The following is a 26,154-nucleotide window of genomic DNA, read 5'->3' as shown; positions in this document are numbered from 1 at the left end:
CTTGCATGTGGGCTTATCACTGTTGAGCTTATCACTGGCTTGTGTTAGTAGCAAACATATGCTTAGAAGTTGCAGTTAGCCATGATTTCACTTGGATATAATAAACACAATGGAAATTGATGCACCTCTGCTGTCATAATAGACTTCTGTGTGCGCAGTGGAACTTCCTCTTCTGTCTGCTCAGGCTCCCTGCACACCCTCAAAATCAGCTCCAGATGGTTCAGATGTGCAGTGGAACGAGAGGAAATGAAAGCTACTAGCCGGGTGCTAGAAAGGAGAATACTCTGGTACTCAGGTTCTACTTGTGTCTGATTGGCCGCTATGAGAACAGAGAACCAAATGTTGGCCTGATCCAGCAAGTTTTTCTTACATTCTTATGTAAGAATGTAAGTGGGGCTTACATTATGCCAGTAGGACTAAGCACATGTGATTAAAATAATTAAACTGCTCCACATATAATTTATATAATACGTCATCCATTGAAGTGCCAGTTATTTTGGAATTGGTACTTTGTGAGGCCATTCTTCACCCCATATATTTTTAATGGAAACTTGCTTGCAAATAAATTTAACCATTTATTATGCTTATCCGAGAATTATTTTTACTGAATTCAATAAAACTCTCTGAGAGTGAAGTTTCTGGTTGTAAACTTAGAGGAATTGTAGCCTTATGACTCAAAATGGTTTCCGTGGTAACTTCCTAGGATGCAATTGTGTCTGGGTTGGGCTCTAGAATAAGGTCACTATGTAAGAAATGGTTAAGCCGTAGGTTGCACTTAGTTTATAGCTTGGTCAAAGGCATTATTAGAGGAAATAATGCAAACATGAGGCGTGGTACTCGGATTCATATCAGAGTCAGGATGTTTAGACCACTTGGGAAGTGGGTAGCATCTGACAACAACTCTCATCCTTGGCCTGTAGGAACTAATCCCCGGTGAGTGGGAAAGCCTCTGGAATGATGTTAATACTAAGGGAAACATTCTTACCATTTATTTAACGTTTATTTATACTTACTATTTATTTAACATCTATTTTTGCTTCCAGCTGCTCAGTTTATTTTCATATCAGCCTTGAGAGTAACTGGGATCTCCATAACAATTTATTTTAAGACTAGTCCTAACAGGGTATCTGTTTCCAGTTACTTAAGTTTTGCTGGTGCTCTAAGTATCCTAAAAGTAATTCTCTAGAAAGTTCCTATTTCTTATACTATTAGTTGTTGGTCCCAAAACAAACTTCGATATATCACATGGAAGAGATTAATCTTTTCGAAGGATGTAATAAGTGAGAATGTTCCTTCCTCTAAACTTTTAAAATATTTTATCTATAAATGTACAAAGCTGCACCCCGTTTTCAGAATAGTTTGCCTGTTTAAACCACCTCAACTCCACTTTCAGATTAATAATAATAATAATGTGTGTTTATATATAGTTTGGAGGTTTTTTTTCCAAAACACACCTACGTTTATATGGATGTCATCCTGCCAAATTGGTGAGCGGTTTTAATTGTGCAAGTGGCACATACAATTTCGTAATCAGAATTATGCCAGTTGTGCGAAGTTGCCAGCTTTGACGTGATGTAATAGAGCTTGGAACCTTGAGGTAGCTTTTACCTGCTACACTGACCCTTGGTTATTTGAATGTGTGACAGTGTATCAGTTTCTGTGTTGCTGCATGTTTTACTGCAGTATCTATGCAGGAGGTACAGTGGTACCTCGTGTTGCGTAACCTCCAGGTTATGGAATCATCGGGTTAGGACCGCGGCAAACCCGGAAGTGGGTTTGCCGCTCGTGTGTGTGCAGAAGCAGTCCTCTGGTTACGAAATTTTCGAGATACGGCTGGGCCACCGAAACGGATCCCATTCGTAACCAGAGGTACCACTGTATGAGGCTGCCTCTTACTACAATAGTTTTGTGAATTTTAGATGAGGCTTGTTTATACCCCAACCTCCACCAAGTTCCTGGGCCATCTTAGAAGTATACAGCCATATGTCAGCAGGGATAGCCAGCACACTACCCTCCAGATGTTGGTGGGCTCTGACTCCCTCTATCCCTGGCTATTGGCAACATCTGGAAGGCACCACATTGACGATCTCTGTCTTAGAGCAACTTGGTGATAAATACAGAATCATACTCTAACTGCAGTTGAACTGTTTTCAAGCTGCTGAACAAAGAATAGTAATTTATCATATCTTTGGTAAACCAACAGTGGCAGTATTTATTAAACTAGTGCCATATCCTTTTAGTTTTATTGCAGCTAACCATATTTCATTGTAACGTGTATAACAAATTGTCTCTTGCTGTATAAGCTAGCTTTATGGTAAGCTGACAAGCAGAATGGCTTATGGTGCCAGTTAAATGCAACAGGAGCATGTTGTCACTATAGAAAGGTGATGGCAAAGGAAAGTTACATAATTATATCACTCCAAAAATAATGTGTGTACTTTACCAGTGGAGTCGCATTTTGGGTGTCATTAATGGCTTACAGATTGTGTTACACTGTAGATGCTTAGAGGTAAGTTGAGGTGTGTGTGTGTAAAAGTGTGCAAGAGATCCATGACTGATCTGAGCCCCGATGATGACTCAGTGGACTTGTTAGGAGTATTGCCATTTGAGCATTCCAGTAAATAAAATAATCTGTTTTCAGATAATAGGTCTAGAATTCATGACAACCTCATACTAACTCGATTGCCTAAAAAGACTATCCTGGGTTGAAACTGATCAGTGAACATTTCAATGATTATCTCAATCTATGCAAAATGAACACTTCTTTCAAACTAACTAACAAACAAACAAACCTAAAGTGCTATTTGTAACTAGTCCAGTGCAGCCCTGTCTCCATGGGTGATTTTGTGTACTAGTATCTTCTTGCTTTAAAGCAGGGATGGGAAGCCTGTGGTCCTCTCTATTCACTCATTCCCAAGGAGTGAATATTGGCTAGGGGTGGTGGGAGTTGGGAGTCAGCAACAACTGGAGGGGGCACCATGTGAGCTACCCCTGCCTTAAAGGCAACTGGTAAAAACACAGAGACATATGCCTAGCCTGACAAGGCAAAATGAATTTTGTCCTGAACTGGGGTGAGAGAAAGAGGTAAACACAGAGGTATCCTCACCACCTGGATTTCAGGCCAGGTAAAGCAAGATGTTAAGTGATACTTGAGTCTGCCCCTGGTGTGAAATCCAGTTGACCTATTTTAGTTGGAGAGTTTCAAAAACAGCTGCCTCTGGATCCATGACAGAGAGTAGAATTACTTTCCTTTAAAGTGAAAACATTTTCCGTTATAAATATTCTTAATTAAATGTATTATAAAATGAAAAACGTTGCTTAGTCACATTCCCGCAGCACAATCTGGAAGCCAATGTAAATCACTGGGCTGCCTGATAAAGCTAAAATTTACTTGAATAAACTTCCACTTTTTTGCAGTTTATATTTCTTCTCTTGAGGTATGTTAAGGCTACATAATGGATTAATTAATGGACCTTTTGATACTAGACAGAACTGAAATTCTGCCAAGATGGGAAATTCTTCTTGTCTCAACTAGAGATGGTATGAAAGTTTGTCTGAGGCTGGCTTGGAATAGAAACCAAGGTGTTAATAGGACCTGAATCCAAACCGGAAACAAGTATTCAAATGTCTACCCTTCCTCTCCTGAGCTTTCAGGACGTCTTAGAAGATGAAGTTTCATGCCTTTTCGAAAGCAGCAGCAATGTCAAAAGGCAAAAGGAAGGATTTCTCCTGTTTTCCCATCAGAAATTCTGGGTGTAATGGATTCTAGGATGGTAGCCCTGGCTAAGAGTGTGATGTCACAATGGATAACTGGGACTTGTGGTTTGTTCTCAGTTGGTGGAACCTTTAAGCCAGGGAGTCACCCAACTTTTTTGGACCAATGGATGCATCACAAATTTTGAGAGGGTGTTGGCTGCCAAGGGGGTGTACTATCACACCAAATGGCTGTGATAGGGTGGCATGGCATAACACAAAATTAGAGACAGTACAGTAATTGCTACTCCCTTGCCCCAACAACATCATGGTTATCAGCAGAAGTCAGCTTCTGGCCCTGATTGTGAACGGGCTTAACTTGTTCAATATCTGCTTCTCATACAGCCCTTAAAGGCCCAGGGACCCTGTTTTTCCAGTGTCAACCTTAAACGAAGACCAAGGCTACATTCTTACCTGAGAGTAATTAACTATTTATTAATTTTTGGATCATCGCCCTAATGTTAAGCATTCCTAAAATGCAATTTTTAAAGTGAATCTCTAATAATAATAATAATAATAATAATAATAATAATAATAATAATAATAATAATAATATGATGTTTATATGCTCCAGTCTAACAAACAATTCTCGGATTCTGAGTTTGCTGTCGCAACTGGAAAAAATCAACACAGAATGTTTGGTGGAACCAGAAACTACCAGATATGTTACATCAAAAATTCTTCAGCTGGCTCAGAGTCAAGGTAAATATTTGTACATTGAAATCAGCCTTTAAATTTATATGCACTTTACTCTTGAATATGTTCTGTATATAATATATTTATGTCATCCCATATGTCATGGTACAGAGTTATGTTCTGATTGTAAATTGTAGTCAGTATACTTGCATACATAGAATGAAACACTTTTTTTCTTGCTTAGAAGATGTAGTCACTTAGCTCAGGCTGGATTTAGACACATCAAAGAAGCCTTTCAGTTTAAAGGGTTGTAAATTTAAACTGGGGCAACGGGTAGAGAAAAATGGGACTCCACATCGCCCTCTGGTGGCACAATGTCATATCACATATATAATGCATGCTTTTTCTTTACCAGTCTAGCTGAATTCTCAGTATTTAAAAACTTCCCGTTTTATAATGAGGTTCATTCCTAATATTAGTCTTCTTTTACTTTAATTTCTTTTGGTGTGGATAGGTAGGAATTACTACATTGCATGGGCAGGCGGAGTCCCCCCAACCCCAGGCGACCCCCGAGCAGAATAATGACTCGAGACAACGTGCTATGGGATTGAAATTGGCCACAACTTTATTAAGTTTCAGGTGTTAAGGAGACCTTAGCTCAGGCATTGGGGGTTTATCCTTCCCAGTCCCCAGCCGGGGATCTGGGAGACATCAGGGTTATCCAGAATGTGTGGGGATTGGGCTGGCTCTGGAGAACATATGTTCAAGCAGAGAGCCCGCCCCCTGTTTTGCTGCCGTCGGAGGGGAGGGCAATGACAACCTCTCGGCGTATAGCCAATGCCTCCCCTCAAGACCCCTTTAACGGGGAACCCTGGGATCACTGCCTCAAGGGGTGGGTGGGTCACCGCTTCACGCCCCCTCCCCCCATTTAGGAAGATAGACTAAATGATTCCGCCCAAGGCCTGAAACCACCAAAGTTGTGACATTTTGCTATGGGAAAGGCAAAACCTGCCAATGCGGGGAAATTCCTTTCCGGCCCTTCAACAGCTGCCCTGACGTAGCAGCGCCTGTGTACCTGTGCAGAAGAGGTTAACCTGCAAAAGAGGACTTAACTGAGGGAGGGCAGGGTGGGAGAAGCTCTGGAGCCAACTGACCTTTAGCAGGTAAGATTCACCTTCTGTCGTGTGGGCAGGGCGGTCCCTCCGCTTACCTGGCAGATCCCCTGGCAACACCTCCCCAGGCGGGATTGGACGATTGGCTGAGGTAGGCGGAAACCTCCAGATATCCAGCCTGGGGAGAGTGAGGCCAGCCTGAACTACCGGGAGCCACACTGGGATCCGGGGGAGTGGTCATTGTTAAAAGGAATAATTTCAAGCATCTGCTATTTTTGCAATGTAGATTGTTATTTATTAATTAAAGTAATTACCATTGGTGATTTAAAAACATTTTTTACTATTGCACTTTATGCTTTTCAGCAGCCACTGTCTGGTTGCCCACATTTGAAATTTTGTTGTTGTTATTTAGTCGTTTAGTCATGTCCGACTCTTCGTGGACACGACTAAATGACTAACCAACAACAACAAAATTTGAAATTAGTTTCCTGGTTTATCAAGTGCTCACATGTATTTAACTTTCAGAAAAAATCAGGAAGGAAATGACTGCAAAAGGTTCAACTGGAATAGAAGTTATTCTATCAACTTTAGAGGTACTATTTTTATTTTTGAAACTAATTTATGGTAAAATAGTGGGTCAGTATGACTTAAGTTTCTTGCACAGTTTGAATTTCTAAAGTTTGCTTCTCAGTCAGAGTAGTCACTCTGTTCACTGGATTTTCTTGTTTGGGATAGAGTACCCAGGTAGCGCTGTGGGTTAAACCACTGAGCCTAGGGCTTGCTGATCAGAAGGTCGGCAGTTCGAATCCCTGTGACGGGGTGAGCTCCCGTTGCTTGGTCCCAGCTCCTGCCAACCTAGCAGTTCGAAAGCACCTCAAAATGCAAGTAGATAAATAGGAACCGCTACAGCGGGAAGGTAAACGGCGTTTTTGCTGCTCTGGTTCTCCAGAAGCGGCTTTGTCATGCTGGCCACATGACCTGGAAGCTGTACGCCGGCTCCCTCGGCCAATAATGCGAGATGAGCGCGCAACCCCAGAGTCGGTCACGACTGGACCTAATGGTCAGGGGTCCCTTAAGAAGTCTGTTGCTTTCCTTTAAAGTAGATGATAGAGATTTTGGCTATAGCAACTTGTTTTTAAATGAAAAATTCAAAACTTAACATAAAGTTGATGGCATTCCAAATCTGTGGCATTTAAAAGAATTGACAGTTTTGGTTAATTGGCCAGTGCCACTGTTAAGATGTGATTTGAAAACCTAATGTAGGTCATTGATGTCAGAGATAGAGCTGTCCTTTTTTATATCTAAAACAGGCATAGGCAAACTCCGGCCCTCCAAATGTTTGGGACTACAACTCCCACCATCCCTAGCTAACAGGACCAGTGGTCAGGGATGATGGAAATTGTAGTCCCAAACATCTGGAGGGTTGGAGTTTTCCTATGCCTGATCTAAAATATTACTGTATTTATGTTCATGGTCCTGATTCTGGAATTTTTGTACTTTTTAAAGCTTTAAGTCAAGGCAAGGGAGTGTGTGGCCCCCCTCCAGATGTTGTTAGACTTTAGCTGCCATAATGCCTGTCCGTAGACCATAATGGTGGAGCAGATGGGAGTTGTGAATCCCAACAACATTGTGAGGGCACCAGGATCCCCAACCCAGTGCTTTAAGAATACATATTTGTATAGATGTATCATGAAAGGTATAATATGATAATTAAGAAATACTCTGTTCATTTCAGAATACCCAAGATCTTCAGACTACACTAAATATCTTGAACATCCTAACTGAGCTGGTGGCAGCAGGTGTGCTTTTATATTGAATTGCAAATTTGTAACATCTGTCTAGACTTGCAGTGTCTTTTATCTAATAAATGTGAATTATTATATTCTTAAATAGTTTAGAAACACTTACATAGCTAAGGTTTTCTGCCATGAAGAGAATAAATACTTCATGTGGCCTTTTATATGATTGGCCTTATACATGTGGCCTTATACCTGTGACTTATATTATTAAAAAGTAAGAGTTGGTAGTGAAATCTGAATACCTTAGCATTGCTGCTGATGGCTTACGTTCTATTTCTAGGCAGTAGCAGAAGAACAAGTGTTCTTGTTTCTAGAGGAGGGACACAGATTTTATTGCAATTGCTTGTGAATGTCAGCAAAGAATCCCCACCAAATGAAGAATTAATGGTGCTGCTTCATTCTCTTCTCGCAAAAATTGGCCCAAAAGGTAAGTCAAACCTAACTAAAATCCTCTTGCACATGTTGTCTTTGTGGAGCTGGAAGAAAAGTGCTGACACAGCATGCAGTGCATTCCTGTGCTTTACTTATACCTGCCGTCGTGTGGCTTTCCCAGGCTCAGAACCCCTGCAAAAACAGAACTCATTCTGCTACTGGCACTGTTCAATAAAAACTGTGACTGCTTGCTTCATCTGCAGGTCTGTTCTACTAAGGAGAGCAGATAGTTACATTCCCACAAGCCACTTGTTTTTCACTTTGATTGTGTTCAGGATTGGACACACAATGCAAACTGGGCCTGGTTCCCTCCTCACAAAACTGCACCCTACCATTGGAAGAACAGTGTTAGATCTGAGTGGGGAGGTGCCAACACCTTGCTCTCCTTCCAGTGACTACTGCAGGTGTGATACCGTTTGTATGCAGTGAAATAAAAAAATTCCTTCAGTAGCACCTTAAAGACCAACTAAGTTTATATTTTGGTATGAGCTTTCGTGTGCATGCACACTTCTTCAGATGCCAAGAAGTGTGCATGCACACGAAAGCTCATACCAAAATATAAACTTAGTTGGTCTTTAAGGTGCTACTGAAGGAATTTTTTTATTTTGCTTCGACTCAGACCAACACGGCTACCTACCTGTAACTAGATGTATGCAGTGAGATTGTGTAGTGGAAGTGGGGAAATGGATAGCCAGGTGGGAAAATAAGCTGAAGGTACTCTAACCACATGGCTCTGAAAGAGGCTTTCAAATTCATATGGGGAACAGTTTTGGCAAGATAAAGCTAAACTGGGCGCCACTTGAGGCACCTGAATTAGTAAATTGGTTCTTGCATCATTTGCACAGATTGGCTGTAGGTTGTGCAGGTCTCTTTTCCCAAAAAGTCCATGGCCAGGAATTGAATCTTGGGGTTCTACTTAGCTTGGGCTGTTCTACTGAGCAATAGCCATATGTAGGGCCTTCTTTGTACCAAACTATGTTACTGAGATCGACCCATGCACGGGGCTGGAAGGGAAACAAATCAAGTGAATATTGTTCAGAGACTAACATGAACTTATCTTCCACCTTCTGTGGGCAATTAATTGTCCCGTGTCGTGTGATTTGTGGGTTCTGTCACTGTAGTCTCCCTGTTTTGGTTGCCAGTTTGTTTCTCGGTTCAGTTCATTCGTTCACATCAATGTTTAAAGCCCTGTATAACTTAGACCCCCAAATATCTGAAAGATGAGCCCCTGATGGGGCTCCTGTAGTAGTTCCACCACCCCAAAAAATTCAGGGAATGGTGGCCGAGGAGAGGGATTTCTCTGTGGCAACCCCTAAATTGTGGAACCTCCCTCCCACTGAGGTGTGCCTACCGCCATCATTATTCAGCTGCTTCTATGTGCTGAAGTTGCATATCTTTACTAAGGTCATTGTAACCTACCCTGGATCTTATGGGGGAAAGGTAGAAAATGTTATAAGTAAGTAAATAAGTACTGCCGTTTTTTAATCTAAAAAGCTGTGGCCAGCTAACCCCCCACCCCAGATTATAGTTTGCATGGGTTCTAATATTGCTGCTGTTCCTTTTGAATTTCCAGATAAAAAATTTGGAGTAAAAGCCAGAGTTAATGGTGCTTTAAATATAACTCTTAACCTAGTGAAACAGAACTTGCAGAATCAAAGGTTAATATTACCTTGTCTCCAAGTTTTACGAGTCTACTCAACTAATTGTAAGTACTGTGACATTCTTCTCTCAGTGTATCTCAGTTTACAAAGATGTTTAATATGAAAGATCAAAGGACCTTCATCTCCCATTTACATTAGTGCTGAAGGCTAGTATCTTACCTGAGAATCTTCTACTATTCTATTTAATGCAACAAATAATTTTAGTAGCTGCGACCGTGGTTTTAGTGTATGTGTGGTGCCTGGTTATTTTTATGGTTATTGTTGTCTTTTTGCTCTCCTCCTGAATGATGCCATGGCCTATGGCTAGTGCAATAAAAAGTTTAACTGTAACTGTAAATGCTGAAAGCTAGTAGGCATTCTCTTTTCTTATAAAAATCTGTATGTTAGCTTTCTAACTCCTGAGCATGGAACGTTGCTGATTAGGTATGTAGATCTAGCAGTTTTAGTGGGTAGAGGGAGGAAGTTTTTGCCAGTCTTAAAGTTCAGTTCTGCATATGTGTACTTTTGCCCCATTGAATTCAATTTGATATAAGGCTCCACCTTAGTTAAATGTTGTGTTTCTAACATTAACCATACTTAATGATAACCAGGATTCCCTTGAAGATTTGCCAGCAAACTTGCACTGGTGTTAGGCAGTGTTAAATTACTGCCAACGTAACCCTCAAGGGTGGTTAAACACAAGGGGAATTCAGTAACAGGAGGAGAGGGGCTTAGAGTTAGGGTCCTTTGGCCCAGGGCCACTCCCTTAATCACAATTAAGCAAGAGTTGTGTCTAGCATAGTAAAATTTCCAGAAATGCTGAAGCTTTAAAAAAAACGTTTTCCCAAAAAACCCCACCAATTTTAGGGGGAAATGGAAACTTACTTTCATATAGGCCTAAATGGGGTGATACTACAACTGTGAGGAGGCATTAGTGATAGTGTGCTTCTTTGAGTGCTTGCAAGAGGTCCCACCAGGACGAAACAGGGCGAGGTTGGAGGGCATACAGCCTCTCTCATCATACAAAGATAAAGCAGAAGCGCTGAGAAGGAAGTGTGGGCATGGGGGCAAAAGACAGGGTGAGAGGAAGGAGGAGGAGGTGGGGCTGCAGGAAAAGCCTTATAGGTTCTGACGCTTACTATATGAGCACATTTGGGCATGGGCTAAGTAGGGTCATGTTCACCTCAATTCCTAAAAGCCAGGTGGAAGGCTGCTGGGGTGAATATAGGAGGATGGTAATGAGGGAAGGAGGGGTAGTGACTTCTATGCAGCAATAAGCCTAAAGGAAGTGAGGAACCCAAGCACAGGAAGATAGGAGGTGCCTGTAGGAGGGTCCCATGTTGAAGTGGGCTCCAGAGTTCTGAAAACAAATGACTTAACCATGTCTTCTCTGAAGCAAGAGTGGCTTGGTGTTCTGAGGAACTTCAAGGGGTCAGAGCAGCCCACTGTGAACTTACTTATAACTTAGCATAGAGCAGGCATCCCCAAACCGCGGCCCTCCAGATGTTTTGGCCTACAACTCCCATGATCCCTAGCTAACAGGACCAGTGGTTGGGGATGATGGGAATTGTAGTCTAAAACATCTGGAGGGCTGCAGTTTGGGGATGCCTGGCATAGAGCATTGCTTTGTAACATTCATAAATATGCCAAATGCAATCTTGTGCATGCTTCCTCAAAAGTATCGCCTAGTCTGGATCATGCTCCTAAGTAAGCATAGAATTGCAGCCTCTAAAATGTAATTGCCTTAGTTTTATGCAAGCTGCAGATACCTGATGCTGGAGAGCAGGCTGAAGAACCTCCAGTTGGCAAGCCAATCCTGTGTGTCAAATTTAGCTTGTGACATCACTTTTTAAAAACCACGCCCACCTACCAATCAGCTGACCTCACTCCTATGGGTGATGGAAGGGGGGGAAGACCTAATATTTTAAATAGGTTTACTCTGAGTATGAATAACATGGGACACAGCAGTTTACCTTTTTAATGCACTCATTCCAAAAGGGAAAAATATTTCATAGGAAGTTACTTTCAGTTCCCCCAAATTGCCATTTTTTTTGTTGGGGAAATGTCCTTAGAAATAATGGAAGAAACCTGTCCCCATTCCCCCCCCCCCCAAAAAAAATAAACAACACACCCAGTTTTTCCCCTGGTATTTACATCTCCGGAGTCCAGTTATATTTGTAACAACCCAAAAGTAAATGTTGCTTATCAATTCTTGACTCATTTCTGCTGATATTCTTAGGCTGTGCAGGTGTAAGGATGCATGGGAAAGCATCTCAGATCATAGAAATTTTGAGAGTAGGAAGTGAACAAATGCACTGAAGTAGTGTAGTTTGCCAACACTCGTACTATACTGTAATCTGCAAAACATAGTTAACATTCCAGTGTAATAGCAGATGTTCTGCCTTAGAGTTTATACATATAAGTAGCATTTAGGTATCCTGAAACTTCACTAGACGTGTGCATACAGAATTTCAAGTCGAATGCTTAGTTTTGGGATTTTTATGCTAAGTTAGTGAAATATTAATAGGTAAGACAGTGTTTTGATTATATTTGCATTGGTTATATTTGCCTTGCTTCAAGTGTAAGCATTTACATCAGTAACATTGCACTTTGGTGTAACTTTTTTAAAATTTCAGCTGTAAATGCTGTATCCTTGGGCAAGAATGGACTCGTGGAATTGATATTTAAGATAATTGGTCCTTTTAGCAAAAAGAACACCAGTCTTATGAAGTAAGTAGAACATCTGAATTGATTTTTTTAATAAAATATTGTGTTTATTTTAATACTACATTGCTGTTTTGTGCTGCTGTTTTGTTAACTGGTAAGCAACAAATCAAACCCCTGTGTCGCAAACACTGAAATGAAACCAAAAACTGGGCAACACGTGATCAAATTCAAATGAACAGAATGTATTTACAACATATGTAATATCAAAAACAAGGCTGGTAACTGAACCTATCTACTATAATTCACATGAAAACAAATCCTATAGGTCTCTGAAAGTCCCTGTTGATATGAATGGAACCAAACAGCAGAAAGTCATTCAATAAGAAACAAGTTGAAAAGCTTTGTACAGTGGTACCTCGGGTTACGAACGCGATCCGTTCCGGGTCGCAGTTCGTAACCCGAAAAGTTCGTAACCCGAAAAGGGCCCGAACCGCTGTTTTGCGCATGCGCAAAGCGCTATTTTCGCTATTTTTGCGCTTTGCGCACGCGCGCGGGGCGAAAATACTTCCGGGTTTGCAAAGTTCGTAACCCGGGTTGTTCGTAACCCGAGGTGTTCGCAACCCGAGGTACGACTGTATTGCAAAGTTGCAAAGTAGCTAAAGTAGTCAGCGAACTTGTCTTATTGCAAAGTTCCAAAATAGCTGAAGTAGTCAACAAACTTGTCAGACAGTGTTTCTGGAGCAAAGTTCTTTCAAAACGGGTGGAGAACTTTTAGCCCATGGGTGGGATATGACTCGGGCCCTCCCCATCCTGTCTGTGGCCTCTTTTCCTCTGCCCTGTCCTCCCATGAGCAAAGTAAGCTTTAAAAAACTTCCACTGTGCTGAATTTTTGTGTTGGAGTGGGGCAAGGAGGGGAGGCATGGCAGCTGGGAAAACATGGTGAATGTGAATGTGCTCTGTGCCCTGTTCTTGTGCATATTAGCCATTCTACTCACACTACCCCAAAGATACTTGCTGTTGCAGGTAGACCAAACTTACGGAATATAAAACAAATTAAAATAGCTTCGAATTACTATTCATTTTCAACACATTATCATGTTTAGGATTGCAGTCACATGCAGAGTTAGGATGCTTATCAATGATCAGGAATGTTACCTAAATCTAATAGTTTGTCTGTTTTTTGTTTGTTTATATTTATATTAACAGAGTTGCTTTAGACACCCTTACTGCATTGCTAAAATCAAGTAAGTGTATGCCTTAATATTTCAGAAGATATGGAATGTGAGCAGATTAAAGTTTTGCTGGCAGTCACCCGGTGTTTACACAGAAAATAAACATTTTAAAAATTGCAGCTTAGTAGCCAATATTGTGTATTGAAAGACTCAGCAATTCCATGATTATTATATCAGTGAGCTGTTTTGATGAGGGATTAAAACAAAATATGCAGAAAACGCATACATCAGTTAGGCACACTTTGGATTAATCTCTGTTTTGCAATACTCATCATACTATTTGGAATTGCTTCAATATCTATTTTTATTGATGGATGGGTTTGGTTTTTTTTAAAAAAATTACAGTTTGTTTCCTAAACTTTCTCCAGTTTGTTCAGAAATGTATACAGTACATTCACCCTGGCCCTCCATTTTAATTTTCCAACTCTGTGAATTAGGTTGGGATGAAAGAATGTTAAATGGTCCCAGGGCACCCAGTGAGTTTAATAGCTTAAATGGGAATTTGATTCAAGTGTCCCCAGTCTAAGTCCAGTACTCTGATAGCTACCCCACACTGACTTCTGTATGTAATATCTGTTCATGGCTATAGCTTGGTATGGGCAGATAAGTCTATTTCTTGTCTGTGCCAATTTTGCATATGTTCATATGTCCATTCTATCCTGTTCTCACAGCAATCACAGGAATCAGCAAAGATTTTTTAAAAAGCATATGTAGGGCAAAAATATTTAAGTGCATATTTTAATACAAGATAATCTCAGTGTATGCATTTCTAAATGTATTTTATCCTAAAAGACATTTTTTTAAAAAAAAAAGATTTACATATTTTGGTACATTTTGGCATGTTGTAACTGCTTATGGTTTCTTGAGATCTCTTGATTTGTTTCCCTCCAAGAAACAAATGCAAGGAAAGCTGTAGACAGAGGCTATGTCCAAATGCTTTTATCAATTTACGTCGACTGGCATCGCCATGATAGTCGGCATAGACACATGTTGATCCGCAAGGGCATCTTGCAGTCTATAAAGAGCATTACAAACATCAAGTTGGGAAGAAAAGCATTCATTGATGTCAATGGGATGAAAATTCTGTACAACACTTCACAAGTAAGTGTTTAAAAAGCTTATATTGCTATGAATCCACAGCGAAGCCTATCTATATGTACCATTAAGATGATAATACAAAGTTGCCTGTGTGCATGTCCCAATACATGGGTAAAATCTTAAAAGTTGTATTATTGCTATTCTTCATCAACTGAAGAATCATCATACTTCACAAGAAATGCATTCAATCTCATCCACTACTTTTGACATAAATTTAAATTAATCTGTACTTGACAGTTAATTACCCAATCACCTCATCTCTTAACAATTGATATCCCTGTTCTGTATTAATCTGTTTAGTCCTCTGTGAATCTTTATCACTAGCAAGGAATCATGCTCAAAAAAAGGGTGGTGGTGGATTTTAAGAAAGGGAAGTAGTATGCGTAGAGAAGGTACATTAAAAAATCTTTTAAAGCTATTTTTTAAAGAATTGTATCTTAGAAAGGGTTAGCGAGGAACTTCAGATAGTTTTTGAGGGAGACTCATCTGGAGATTTAAACCAATTGGAGACAAAAAACTGTTTTCAATGTATAGCCGAACCTTGGAAGTCGAATGGAATCCGTTCTGGAAGTCCATTTGACTTCCAAAATGTTCGGAAACCAAAGTGCAGCTTCTGACCTTCCTGCTGCCAATCGGAAGCCCTGTTGGACGTTTGGCTTCCAAAAGAATGTTCGAAAACCAGAACACTTTTGGGAGCCGATTTGTTCAGGAGCCAAGGTGTTTGAGATCCAAGGTATGACTGTGCTTAAAAGCAGTATGATGGCATCAATGTCTGCAGTGTTCTTGGTGCTAAGGCTGAACCAGATCACCTCTATCTACTGCAAATGCAGCAGCAAAATGAAATGCAAATATCTGCAGAATGTTATGGCAGTTCTTCCCTCAATCTTCTTGGGAGCAGATTCTACACCTGGGCTGCTATTGATTTGTTCCAAACTGAATTATGACGTTCTAGTTTTTACAGTTATGCAAGGCCATTTGTCTTGAAATTGGATTGTATACATTATTGCCTCCTTGACCTACTTGAAGTTGGTTAATGTACGTAATCAGGAATTCAGTCATAGACTTTTTGCAGAAGCATTTGAACCAAGACTGAACATATGTCCTTTGCAACATTCTGCACTCAGTATGTTGGTAAACTGCAGTCATTCTTGAACATCCCACTTGGAAAAACTTGCTTGCTGCTTGAACTTTGATTTTAATTCCATCAATAGTTGTGCTTCAGTAATTCCAGCATCTCAACCTTGTATCATCAGGAGGACATGGGATTTACCTTTGTTCTTTCCCAGCTTCCTTGGGCTATGGCGCCCTTTCAACTTGAGCAATAGTTCATGAATGTTGTTCATTTCACTAGAGTTATGCTACAATTTTTACTGATATCTCCAAGCCCCACGGTTATGTGGCAGTTAGCAGTTTCCAGTTAGCAGTTATGTGTCACTGAAATTTGGGTTGGCAGTTCCTGTTCTTTGGAGCTCTGTCCCTGTATGTGTTGCACAGGCACCAAATTTTTATATTTTCCCATCACTTACTGAAAACTTTCATTTTTTTCTCAGGCCTTGATTAGACTGTATTTTATCTCCATTCTAAGTTTACTCTGTTGTATACTGAAGTTTGTGATTTGTATCTGTAACTGTCTTTTATTGTATTCTGTATATTGTCTGTGTGAACTGCTTAGAATATTTGAAGCTGTGTGTATATTAATACAGTCATACCTCATGTTGCGTCCGCTGCAGGTTGCGTCTTTTTAGGTTACAGATGCGCTGAACCCGGAATTCCCAGAATGGGTTACTTCCAGGTTCGGTGCGTCCATAACCTGCACACATGCGCAGAAGCACTAAATTGCTTGTTGCGCATGTGCAGACGTGCCGAATTGCGTCGTGTGCATGCGCAGATGCACCGCTTCAGGATGCGGCCTTTTCAGGTTGCGAACAGGCCTCCGGGATGGATCCTGTTCGCAACCAGAGGTACCACTGTAATGACAATACATAATCAAGGCAAATATTCTATCATAAAATGAAGAGATTCCTTCAAGAGTTCCTATTCCTAGCAGTTTACTACAGTAGAACTATAGTGCACAAACAATGACATTATTTGACATGCAGTGCTTTGTTTTATAATGCTTGTTTATTGTACTAGGAATGCCTTGCAGTAAGGACGCTTGATCCACTGGTCAACACATCCAGTCTAATCATGAGAAAATGTTATCCTAAAAACCGTCTTCCACTGCCAACCATTAAAAGTGCTTTCCATTTCCAACTACCTGTCATCCCTGTTAATGGTCCAGTGTATCAGCTGTATAGTTTGCCTCCTGAAGGTATGCTTAATTTTGAAACATCATGGTCTTGTGTATATCTGCTTTCCTATGAGAATTAGGAAAAAACATAGACACAGAAGCTTACAATTATCTGGTTGTTCTAGCAGCCTACTTTTGAAGTCTTAATACTACACAGTTCAATGCAGAATGTTGTTGGGTTTTTTTAAAAAACAACAACCTTATATCCCCCTTTTAAAGAAAAGATTATATATTTAGATGATTGAAATTTATGCCTCATAAATAGGAGATCAAAATGTGACGCCTCAGTTTTCATTTTGATTAAGTAAAATAATGAAATGATCTATTGCACAGAGATAAGTTTTGCAACAAAGTTCATTGCCTTTTGAAGTCTTTAGAATATATAATAAACCTGACAGATCCAAAAGAATGAGTCTGAAAATGTGTGCTGTATATCCTGAATTCATTTTATTAATCTAGCATTCAAAACATTAAAATTATAATTTGCTTGTATATCTCATGAGTGAAAGTACTTTCACACTTCATCCACTTAAGGTTTGAAGTTGACAATGGATGGGTGCATTGGGGAGTATGGTCTAGTGTACAACCATGTGTACCGGTCTTCTTGCAGTGTATCTAAAATAAAAAGGTGTGCTGCCATTCATGAATTGAAGACACATGCTTTCAGAGACAAAGAAGGCCAACAATAAAAGAATGCAGGCTTGTAGAATTCAGGCATAACAATCACTACTTGTCTGCCTCTTCCCCCATTTATCCATACTACTACTTTACCCAGTTCCATGCTGTTGGTTCTGTTCTCACTGCTTTTTGCCCTTCACCTATGGGGAGTTGCCTGTCTGAACATAAGACCAACAACAGAGGGAGAGATACTTGTGGATGTAGTTCTTATAGAACTATCTTTTAACCCACAGCTATAATAGTTGCTTGCTGCACAACTTTCATGTGCCAACACTTATGCTTCTGACTCTGAATCTAGAAGATCAGTTACTAATGAGAGCTTTGTGGAGACTGTGTGTGTGTCTGGATCCTTTGCCAGTGGCCATTACGGTGATGCTGGACATGTTAGACATTTGAAACTTCTTGCAAATGACCATCCCCGCATGCTAAATTTGAAGGCTGTGCATGTGGCTGTAGGTCCCCCCCCCCGCCCATACATTTTGGAACCCTTGTAGGGGAGAGGCAGGAGGGAAGTGCTTAATATTTAATCCATCAAGCCGTTTTCAGTGCCCCAACAGGCAGATGTATAGATCTCACCACTCATTTCAAAACCAGAAGTAAGCAGTGGGGTAGGAAAAACATCTGAGGGTTTGAGTGGAATGCAAGGGTAGAAATGGTGGCCATGGAATGGGTTAAGCACCTCTCCTGCCCACTGGCTATTTTTCTCACAAATACCGTGTTTCTCAAAAAAAATAAGTCATACCCCGAAAATAAGCCATACCCCGAAAATAAGCCATAGTGATAGGCAGATTAACCTTGTAGGTTAAACTGTACCATACTTAATAAAAAATAAATAAGACAACCCCTGAAAATAAGCCACCGTTTTTTTTTTTGAGGGAAAATAAATATAAGACGGTGTCTTATTTTTGGAGAAACACGGTACATGCATGCATGCACACATACATAATTTTCTTTGTATGCCACCTTTCCCTAGTTAAAACTAGGTTCAAGGTGGCTTATAACATGAAAAACATTTACATAGTTACAAATATAACAAATGCAGTCCTAAACAATAAATAAAACACATCAAAACGTACGCAACCAAATTGAACAATTTTCACTAAACATACAGATACTAAACAAAAAACAAAAAAACCCACTAACCACAACAACCACCCACCGCAACACACTCCCTGAAGAGTCTGTTCAGCAGCCTCAGCTTTTGTAGCTGGAGTCCATCAGGGCCCCTCCCTCCCAGGCCAGGTGGGAAAAGGCCTGCAAGGCAGGGAGCAGGTCTTCCAGGACTCACAACTAGTACAGGTTTTGGAACATGCTTTTGTCAAGATAAATGTAATTCCACCCTTAAAAGGCCTTGCTCTAAAACTGCCAAATTTGTTCATATTTAAATAACTGAATAGGAACAGTTACATAAGTCTATTCTATACTCCCCTGGACTTCTACTTGAGGCGCCCTATTCAAGGATGCTGGAGTGCCTCAGAAGGGCAAAAGCTACCAGATTTCTTTCTACTCTCTGGATGATACAGAGAACAACTTTCGATATCTTGCATAGCCTTGGCTGTTCTGTTCTACCTTACATTGTTCATGTCCTCTTATGTCTAATAGATTTGTTTTTGTAACATTGGGGGAATCTGTGTAATTACATATGCAGCATGTGGTCTCATGGCATTTAACTTCATAAGTAGTATTAGGTTTCAGTTGGAGAGTGAAAAGTTTCACATGCATCATTTCTTTTCTGGGATGTACATGTTGTAGAAAACGTACATCTGCCCTACTTATAGAGCATTTTATATCACAGTGGATGACGTAGTAGATGAAAGTGATGACAATGATGACGCCGAAACAGAGTCTGAGATTGAAAATGATAATGAAGATGACATAGATTTTAAGGTTAGTGGAACTGAGGGCCTACTACTCAGATATTGCGCAATTATTTTCATTAGCTTTCAGAAAAATTGCTTGTGCGTGCATCGTGTTTTCCAAACCATAAATATGCTTGTGAATTACAGTGGTACCTCGACTTACGAACGACTCAACAACCAAATTTTTCGACTTACAAATGGGGGTAATGGCTTACAAATGTCTCGACATCCGGAAAAAACCGTGTCGGTTTTAGATAGGGATTTTTCGACTCACGAATTTTACCGTTTCCAATGCATTCCTATGGGAAATCACGTTTCCAATGGCGTTTTTCGACTTATGCATTTTTCGACTTACAAAGGTGCCTTCGGAACGGATTAAATTCGTAAGTCGAGGCACCACTGTAATTGTAGAAACAATCGGGGAAGGGACAGGTGTTGAGTTGTGTTGTTTTGAGCAATGCATATTGAAAATGCGCGTTGTCTGAACTCTCACTGTGTGGGTGGGGGGTAGTGATATATACATGGAAGCCACAGCCCAACATCATTGTGCATGACAAAGGAAGCTTCTCTTCTCTTCATTTGATCTTTATTAGACTAGGAGAACTTTATCAGATGCTCCCGTCATGCAGAGGGCTCTATTCCCCAGCATAACAAGATGCCTAATATCAGTTACTCTTTGTCACTTAACAAGAGCAGAAGAGAAAGCCACGGCCATGCAGAAGAAGAGAGAAGGGGGATCATGTGAGCTAAAGCATTGCTCATGCTTGTTCATATCACACTGAACCAAACCTTAGCATGACATGTGAACCTGCTCACTGTGTATATTTTTACTCACAACACATCACAATGCTTCCAACAAATCAGGGCATTAACCAGTATGTTAGCATCTTATTGTAAAATCATTTTAATGGGTTGAACGGAGGAAGATTCCTTCTTTTTGGATCCATTCCGGTATCAGCTCGCCAGTCAATAAGAGCTTTTGTGTATTTTCTATTGAGGTGCAAAAGAACCTTATTTGCAGTATGAAGAAAAAACTAGACATTCTCAGTAACCTTAAACTGGAAATAGTATCTTGTGTCCCACAAATCTTTTAATAATGCAAATTCACTTCCTCCCCTACAGAATGATGACATAGAGACTGATATCAACAAACTGAAACCAAAGCAGGAATTGGGGCGATCAGTGGAAGATCTGAAAATGTATGAACAGTTCTTCCCAGAACTTATAGAGGACTTTCAGGTACAGACATCGGTATCTTTTTAAAATAATAATAATAAAAGCATAGTTTAGGAGTCTTGCTAAGATGTGTTTTCTTTGGCTGCTACTTCTATTGAAATACAAATCGGCATTCAAAGCTTGCAAAGTTTTGTATTCAAACAACTGAACTGGAGAAAGAAAATTAATTGCCACAGTAAGTACTGTACAGGCAAAAACCATTTTAGGTGTGTGCAGTTGATGCAAGATTGCTGATGTGTAGGTCCTTTGGCACCCAGAAGAAGGCAGGACGGGGCACCAGTGCTCGCAGGGGCCAGGAACAGAACCCCCACATGAATTGGTTGCTGCCTGTAAATAAACCTACACATTTCTGTAAGTTAAAGTGGAGGTCTTTAGGGCCAATGGTCAGGGATGATGGCAGCTGGAGTCAGAAACATCTGGAGGGAACAGCACCTGCCTCTCCCATAAGCTGTTAGAATGCCTCTTTTGCATACCCCTCCTTTTTCTTCATAACATTGCTCACTTTCTACTCGTCTGATTTCAGGCTTGTTGAAAGAAAAACCACCTAATTAGACCTCTCTTTTTCTTTTGCTGCTACACTTTCATCTTCTCTACGTGACTCCTTGAATGAATGGCCTTCACTTAATGGAATGCACCGTAACCAAGATTTCTAATAACCCTTTTCCAGCTAATTGTTTCTTCTTCAGCTATCTGCTGCCTTTGTTAATTTGTTTTGTCTTTGGTTTCTGTGACACTTTTTCTTCCTGGTTCTCTCGATGTCTTTCTGAGTGCTGTCCCTTTCTGATGATTTCCCCTACTTTAACGGTCTTTTGACCTTATTTTTCCATTTTGTTCCTAAGGCTTCACCAAGCACCTTTATATTTCTGACTCTTTCTTTTTCTCTCCACTTCTTTTTCATCCCCTGTCCTATTTCACATCTTACTGGAAGCAGCTCCTGAGTGAATTTTTAAATCTACAGATATCAAACTGATCTTGCCAAAGGTGGGGCTCTTCATGTCCTACCAAAGTCCAACATACCCTTTGCTGTCAGACTCAGAGATATTCTCCCCTACTGCGTCTTCTCTTCCCCTGAATGTAGCCTGTTGTCAGGATCTACTCTTTCCCTTCTCAGAAATGCTAAGTAGGATAAGATACAGTATTTGCTATTTGTACATATTGCTAAATTGTTTCTTATGCTTGTAAAGTGATTCATTTTCCATTTCTGCATTATTGTGTAAGCTCTTTATAAATACATCTTTATTCTCATTTTTTCACATTCTGCTTGTTCTTGCAAACAGGTTCACCTGCATTTGGCTCCTCCTTTTTTTATTCCGCTTCTAGGTATTCTGCTGCTGTTGCCTGGAAGTTTCTCCCTTCTGATTAATTTTTCCACTTTTGAAAACTTAAGATTGTAAAGTCTCTGGGCAGGAGTTTTGGTGTTATTTATGCATTGTTAAATCAAGTGTCTAAATGTCTGTAATAATGATTTTCCCTTCTCTTTTTCCCTTCTCTCCTTAATGTTAAGGAGTGTGACTTAGTTTCCAAGGAACCAAAGCCTTTTTCACCCAATGTAACCCTAGGAGGGTCTATTGTTGTCCCTACTGCTGGAGAGGAGCCATCTCCAGCAAACCCTGCAACAGAAATTCCTGTGAGGGAGGGTCCTGCTCTACAAACAGAGGACTGTAACAAAAGACCCATCTTTTTGGGTCTGGTAAACCGTGATAGCAACACGGACAATAGCTTACAGAATCAAAGCGATCGCAAGAAATTGTTTTCATCATGCCAGTGCCTAAACCATGAAATAGTTAGAGACTTTGACAGAATTTCATTGCAAAATGCTTCCAAAAATGAGCACTCTTATAGTACAAGGGCCATGACCAAAAAAGAGTGTAAAACTAGCCTCAGTGAAGTTGCCTGTAATAAACCTTTTCAACACTCTTCACCCTGTGGAAGTGTGTTGTTTGAAGGACGGTCTGTCCAGCTGGGAAAGCTGTGCTGTTCTGGAGCAGAGCCTGAAGAGGAGGAAATTTCCTGTTCCATTTCTCTGGGAGACCAAGTGATGCTCGAGGTACCTGATAAGCTACAACTCCACGACCCAGAACTTTACATTGAGGTAGTGAAAAATACGAAGTCTGTTCCTGAATATTCAGAAGTGGCTTATCCTGATTATTTCGGACACTTTCCACCTCCGCTTAAAGAGCCTATTCTTGAAAGGCCTTACGGTGTGCAGAGGTGAGTTTCCAATTTCTCTTAACATGTTTCAAGGATTATCTAAAGCTACGATTTACTGTGAATGAACAGTAAAGCTAAATAAAATAGTGTTGGGTTTAATGCAGAGGATTTTTTTTGTGAATAGAAGAGAGTTTGAGCCAGTGCAGGGGATGCCATTTCCCCCTGTATCCCCCACAATTCTTGCGAACCTCCCTGAAACTGTCTTTGGGGATTTAGAAGGGCTACAGAGGAAGCAAAGAGCTGATAACACCCTGTTCCATGAGTGGGAACTCCCTTTAAGACTGTTGCTCTTAGCTAATATGGGAAAATGTTTTTTTGAATACAGAATTCTGTTTTCTCTTAAGCTTCCCCCCTTTAACAATAATGAAGCCCACTGAGAACTTGAAATAAATCTTCTGAAGTATATAAAGCAGGAGATAGATTATGTGGTGCAGTAGCAAACTGTGAGCTGAGCTGGGAAAAGCCCCCTTTCTAGCTCTCACTCTGCCATGGACCTAAGTAATCTGTTAGCTTCAATTTCCTCATCTGCAGTATTTGATTATAACAACAACCCGTTTCACAGGGAGGTGGTATAGCTTACTGGGTTAATGTATATAAATTGCCTTGAACATGCTAAAGTACTATGTTAATGCTAAGATCTGCTGTTGTTTAAAAAAAAAAAGAGTCTTGGACTTCCCAAGTGTTTCATAATCTCAAACTTTATTCCCTTTCTTCCACAAGGAAGAAGAGAATGGCTGGCAGTCACATGCGAACTCTGATGTATGTGAAAGAAATATTGGATATTTCTCCTTCATAACATCGGGGTCTCTTGAACTCCTTTTTGGCAATAGTTGGCAGTGAATGGGTGTGTGCAGTTTCCTTGAACCTTATTCCAAATTGATGGGGCAGAAAATCCATTTTTTTAAAAAAACTATCTTGGTTTCTCTCTTCTCTTTCAAAATCTTCCTTCCTTTCCCATAATATCAAAAACACACGGGATTGCTCTAATACACAGTGTGAATTGCTACTAAAGCTTGTGGTGTGCTGCTACGTAGAATCTACAGTCATTCCAGAGTCCCAGCATGCTGTGCAGATAAGTAGAGCAACTGATGCTGGCAATTTGTTGACAAAACACTCAGAAAGACTTTGGGGAACCCTAAGATCCTGCTTTCATTTGTTCATAGAGCACCAGATGCAAATGTCCTGATGTCCTAATCTTTAAACATTTTTGCGCTGTCATCCTTGGTTCCGTGTTTAAGGTTAGAATTTGACTACAACAAGGATTACATTATTGTGAAGGTGGACTGTAGCTCAGGTTATTACTTGAAAGGAAGTGTTTGCCTTACAAATTAGATCAGGTTCCATTTGCTACTGGAAGGGCCAGAGCTAGAAAAATGCGATGGGGATGCCCTCCGCACCTCAGTTTTGGTTTGACATTATTGCTTCTTGTTGCATATTTCTTGTGCCATTAGAAATACAGTGACAACTATGGCTCCAGCACCACATTGGTAACGGTGCCAGAGAATTTCATGTTAACATTGTGCGAGTTACAGATAAATGTAGCAATGTTCATAGTTAAAGATTTGGTTTGCCTTGCTCTGTATGTTCAGTGAGTGAAAGATTCAAAGATGTACTGGAAGTGTTGAAGCTTCTGTTTGTTAGTTAGTCATGGCTCTAAAGAATCAAAGTTCCAAAATAATAAGTGTAATTACAACTTGACCACTGAGAGATATTCAGTGTCTAGCTTAATGCTATTTTTCAGGTCTTGGCAATACCCCCAAATCAGATAATGTTGGTCTCTGGTATTGAGAAAAAATAGGTAAGATAATTTTTTTAAAAAATGAATTGACTAGCGTCACAAGTAGACTTTTAAAGCATGTGCCAAAACTATTCCATTAAAATATGTGTTTTTCCTACTTTCCCTCTGAAACGATTTTAATAAAATGACTGTGTTTACAGAATGCTGAACTATGGTTTGTTCAACAAGCCAAGGGGCATCTTGCAGAGAAGCAAACAAATTAAGCTTTTTTAAAAAACAAAAAAACCACACACACACACGCTCTTGCCATCTACCTTTATAATCTGGAATGTACCTGAGGTGGAGTTGCCAAATAGACTATAGTTGTTGTGGTCAGACATAGTGCCAAGCCATAGTTAAAGCAAACTGTACTTCATAAGCCAATCACCACCCATGGTTTCACATTGTGGTTTGTTGCCAAAATAAATTACACTTTGGCTAAACAAACTTTGACTTAGTGTTATGTGCGAGCTGGGTTACTTACCAATATGCAGAATATATGGAAGTCAGAATATATTGAGGCATAATAAAATTAACAGGGAAGCAAACTTAGAATATGTATGTCAGTGAATTTGTTTAGTTGTAAAGAAAGAAATATTCTAAGATAATTTTAATATATAAGAACTGAATCAAACAAAACATTATTTCCAGAATAATTCCAAACATCATATTATATTATACATTACATTATATTATACATTATTATTACATTATATTATTCCTGTAATGCTAAATATCAGGCTTGTCTTAAGAAACAAGTTTATATGAGTCTAGTTAGGCTTGATGGAGAAAATAAGACTAATTTCCGTAGCAGTGGATCTTTAAAAAAATGTCAGTCGTCAGATGGGTCCTTAAGATGAACTAAACGGTGACATTAAAAAAAACTAAATTGTGGCAAGTGTACCTAGGTTTTACTTGCTAACAATTCTAAACGTACTATCTAGACATTGTATAAACAATACTTTTGACAAAGAGTAGAAGAGGGAAGCTGTGAATTAGATGTTAGTTATTAGTTTGACTACTCATTTCTATATTTTGGTGCCTGTGCTTAGTATGTCTTCTGAATGATAGTTTACAGTAGGTTTTCATTTTGTTCACATGTGTCAGCTTACCACACAATAACTCCATTCTGTTTTGGCACAACTTCTACATCCCACATCAAGGCCAGTTGGGATATATTTTCAGACACAGAATGGGAATTGAGAAATATTTTTCAATGTCAAAATCTGCCTCTTTGTTTTTATTATTGTATGTGCTTTTCACTCTTTACTATTTAGCTATTGAATAAAGCTAATTTCCAAGGTGTTCAACTTTTCTGAGCAGGTATTTCCAACTGTATAGGCTTTCTGTGCCATGAGGCATAAGAAGATTTCTTTCTGACATGGACAACACATTTGTGTAGGGAATTTTGTGTCTTTTGTGCACATGGTTACGGACATGCTTGTGCATCTGGTTCAAGAGTTCTTACAGCTTCTATACATGGCAGATAAAAGCACCAGATATATTGCTCCACAGAGTGGGATTACAGAATTATTTTCGCAGAAATGATAGTCGTGTCACATGGTTAATCTTGCATTAAGTATACTTTTTATTTATAACCTCATGTTTAAGTAGAGGTTTTCGTAGGTGAGAAGCTCGCACACTAACCCAATCACTGCACAGTACTCTTTGAAATTTTATTTACTTCAGCTGTAATTGCATGAATTGCTAATATAACTTAATTGTTCTCAAACT

General features: G+C 39.9%; 1 protein-coding gene across 14 annotated transcripts in view; it reads left to right on the top strand.

Annotated features, from left to right (window-relative positions):
• The window catches only part of AGTPBP1 (ATP/GTP binding carboxypeptidase 1), a 62,228-nt gene that overhangs the window by 18,885 nt on the left and 17,189 nt on the right, over positions 1-26,154 (top strand). For 8 of the 14 annotated variants that reach the window (XM_035100148.3, XM_035100145.3, XM_060280097.2 and 5 more), the window contains 13 exons: positions 4,328-4,455; positions 6,027-6,094; positions 7,237-7,300; positions 7,581-7,727; positions 9,306-9,437; positions 12,009-12,102; positions 13,246-13,283; positions 14,164-14,372; positions 16,503-16,680; positions 19,133-19,224; positions 20,319-20,435; positions 21,937-22,643; positions 23,364-23,402. In XM_035100148.3, coding sequence (XP_034956039.2) covers positions 4,328-4,455; positions 6,027-6,094; positions 7,237-7,300; positions 7,581-7,727; positions 9,306-9,437; positions 12,009-12,102; positions 13,246-13,283; positions 14,164-14,372; positions 16,503-16,680; positions 19,133-19,224; positions 20,319-20,435; positions 21,937-22,643; positions 23,364-23,402 — 2,013 coding nt within the window. Of the gene's footprint in view, positions 1-715; positions 934-4,327; positions 4,456-6,026; positions 6,095-7,236; positions 7,301-7,580; positions 7,728-9,305; positions 9,438-12,008; positions 12,103-13,245; positions 13,284-14,163; positions 14,373-16,502; positions 16,681-19,132; positions 19,225-20,318; positions 20,436-21,936; positions 22,644-23,363; positions 23,403-26,154 lie in introns of those variants that run through there. The other 6 variants (XM_088653037.1, XM_088653041.1, XM_088653038.1 and 3 more) reach the window with 2 other exon arrangements.

Source organism: Zootoca vivipara, chromosome 10 (genome assembly GCF_965207765.1).
Source record: "Zootoca vivipara chromosome 10, rZooViv2.hap1.1, whole genome shotgun sequence".
Taxonomy (NCBI): Eukaryota; Metazoa; Chordata; class Lepidosauria; order Squamata; family Lacertidae; genus Zootoca; species Zootoca vivipara.
Note: the sequence above shows the minus strand (reverse complement) of the source record. Positions and strands in the feature narration are given on the sequence as shown.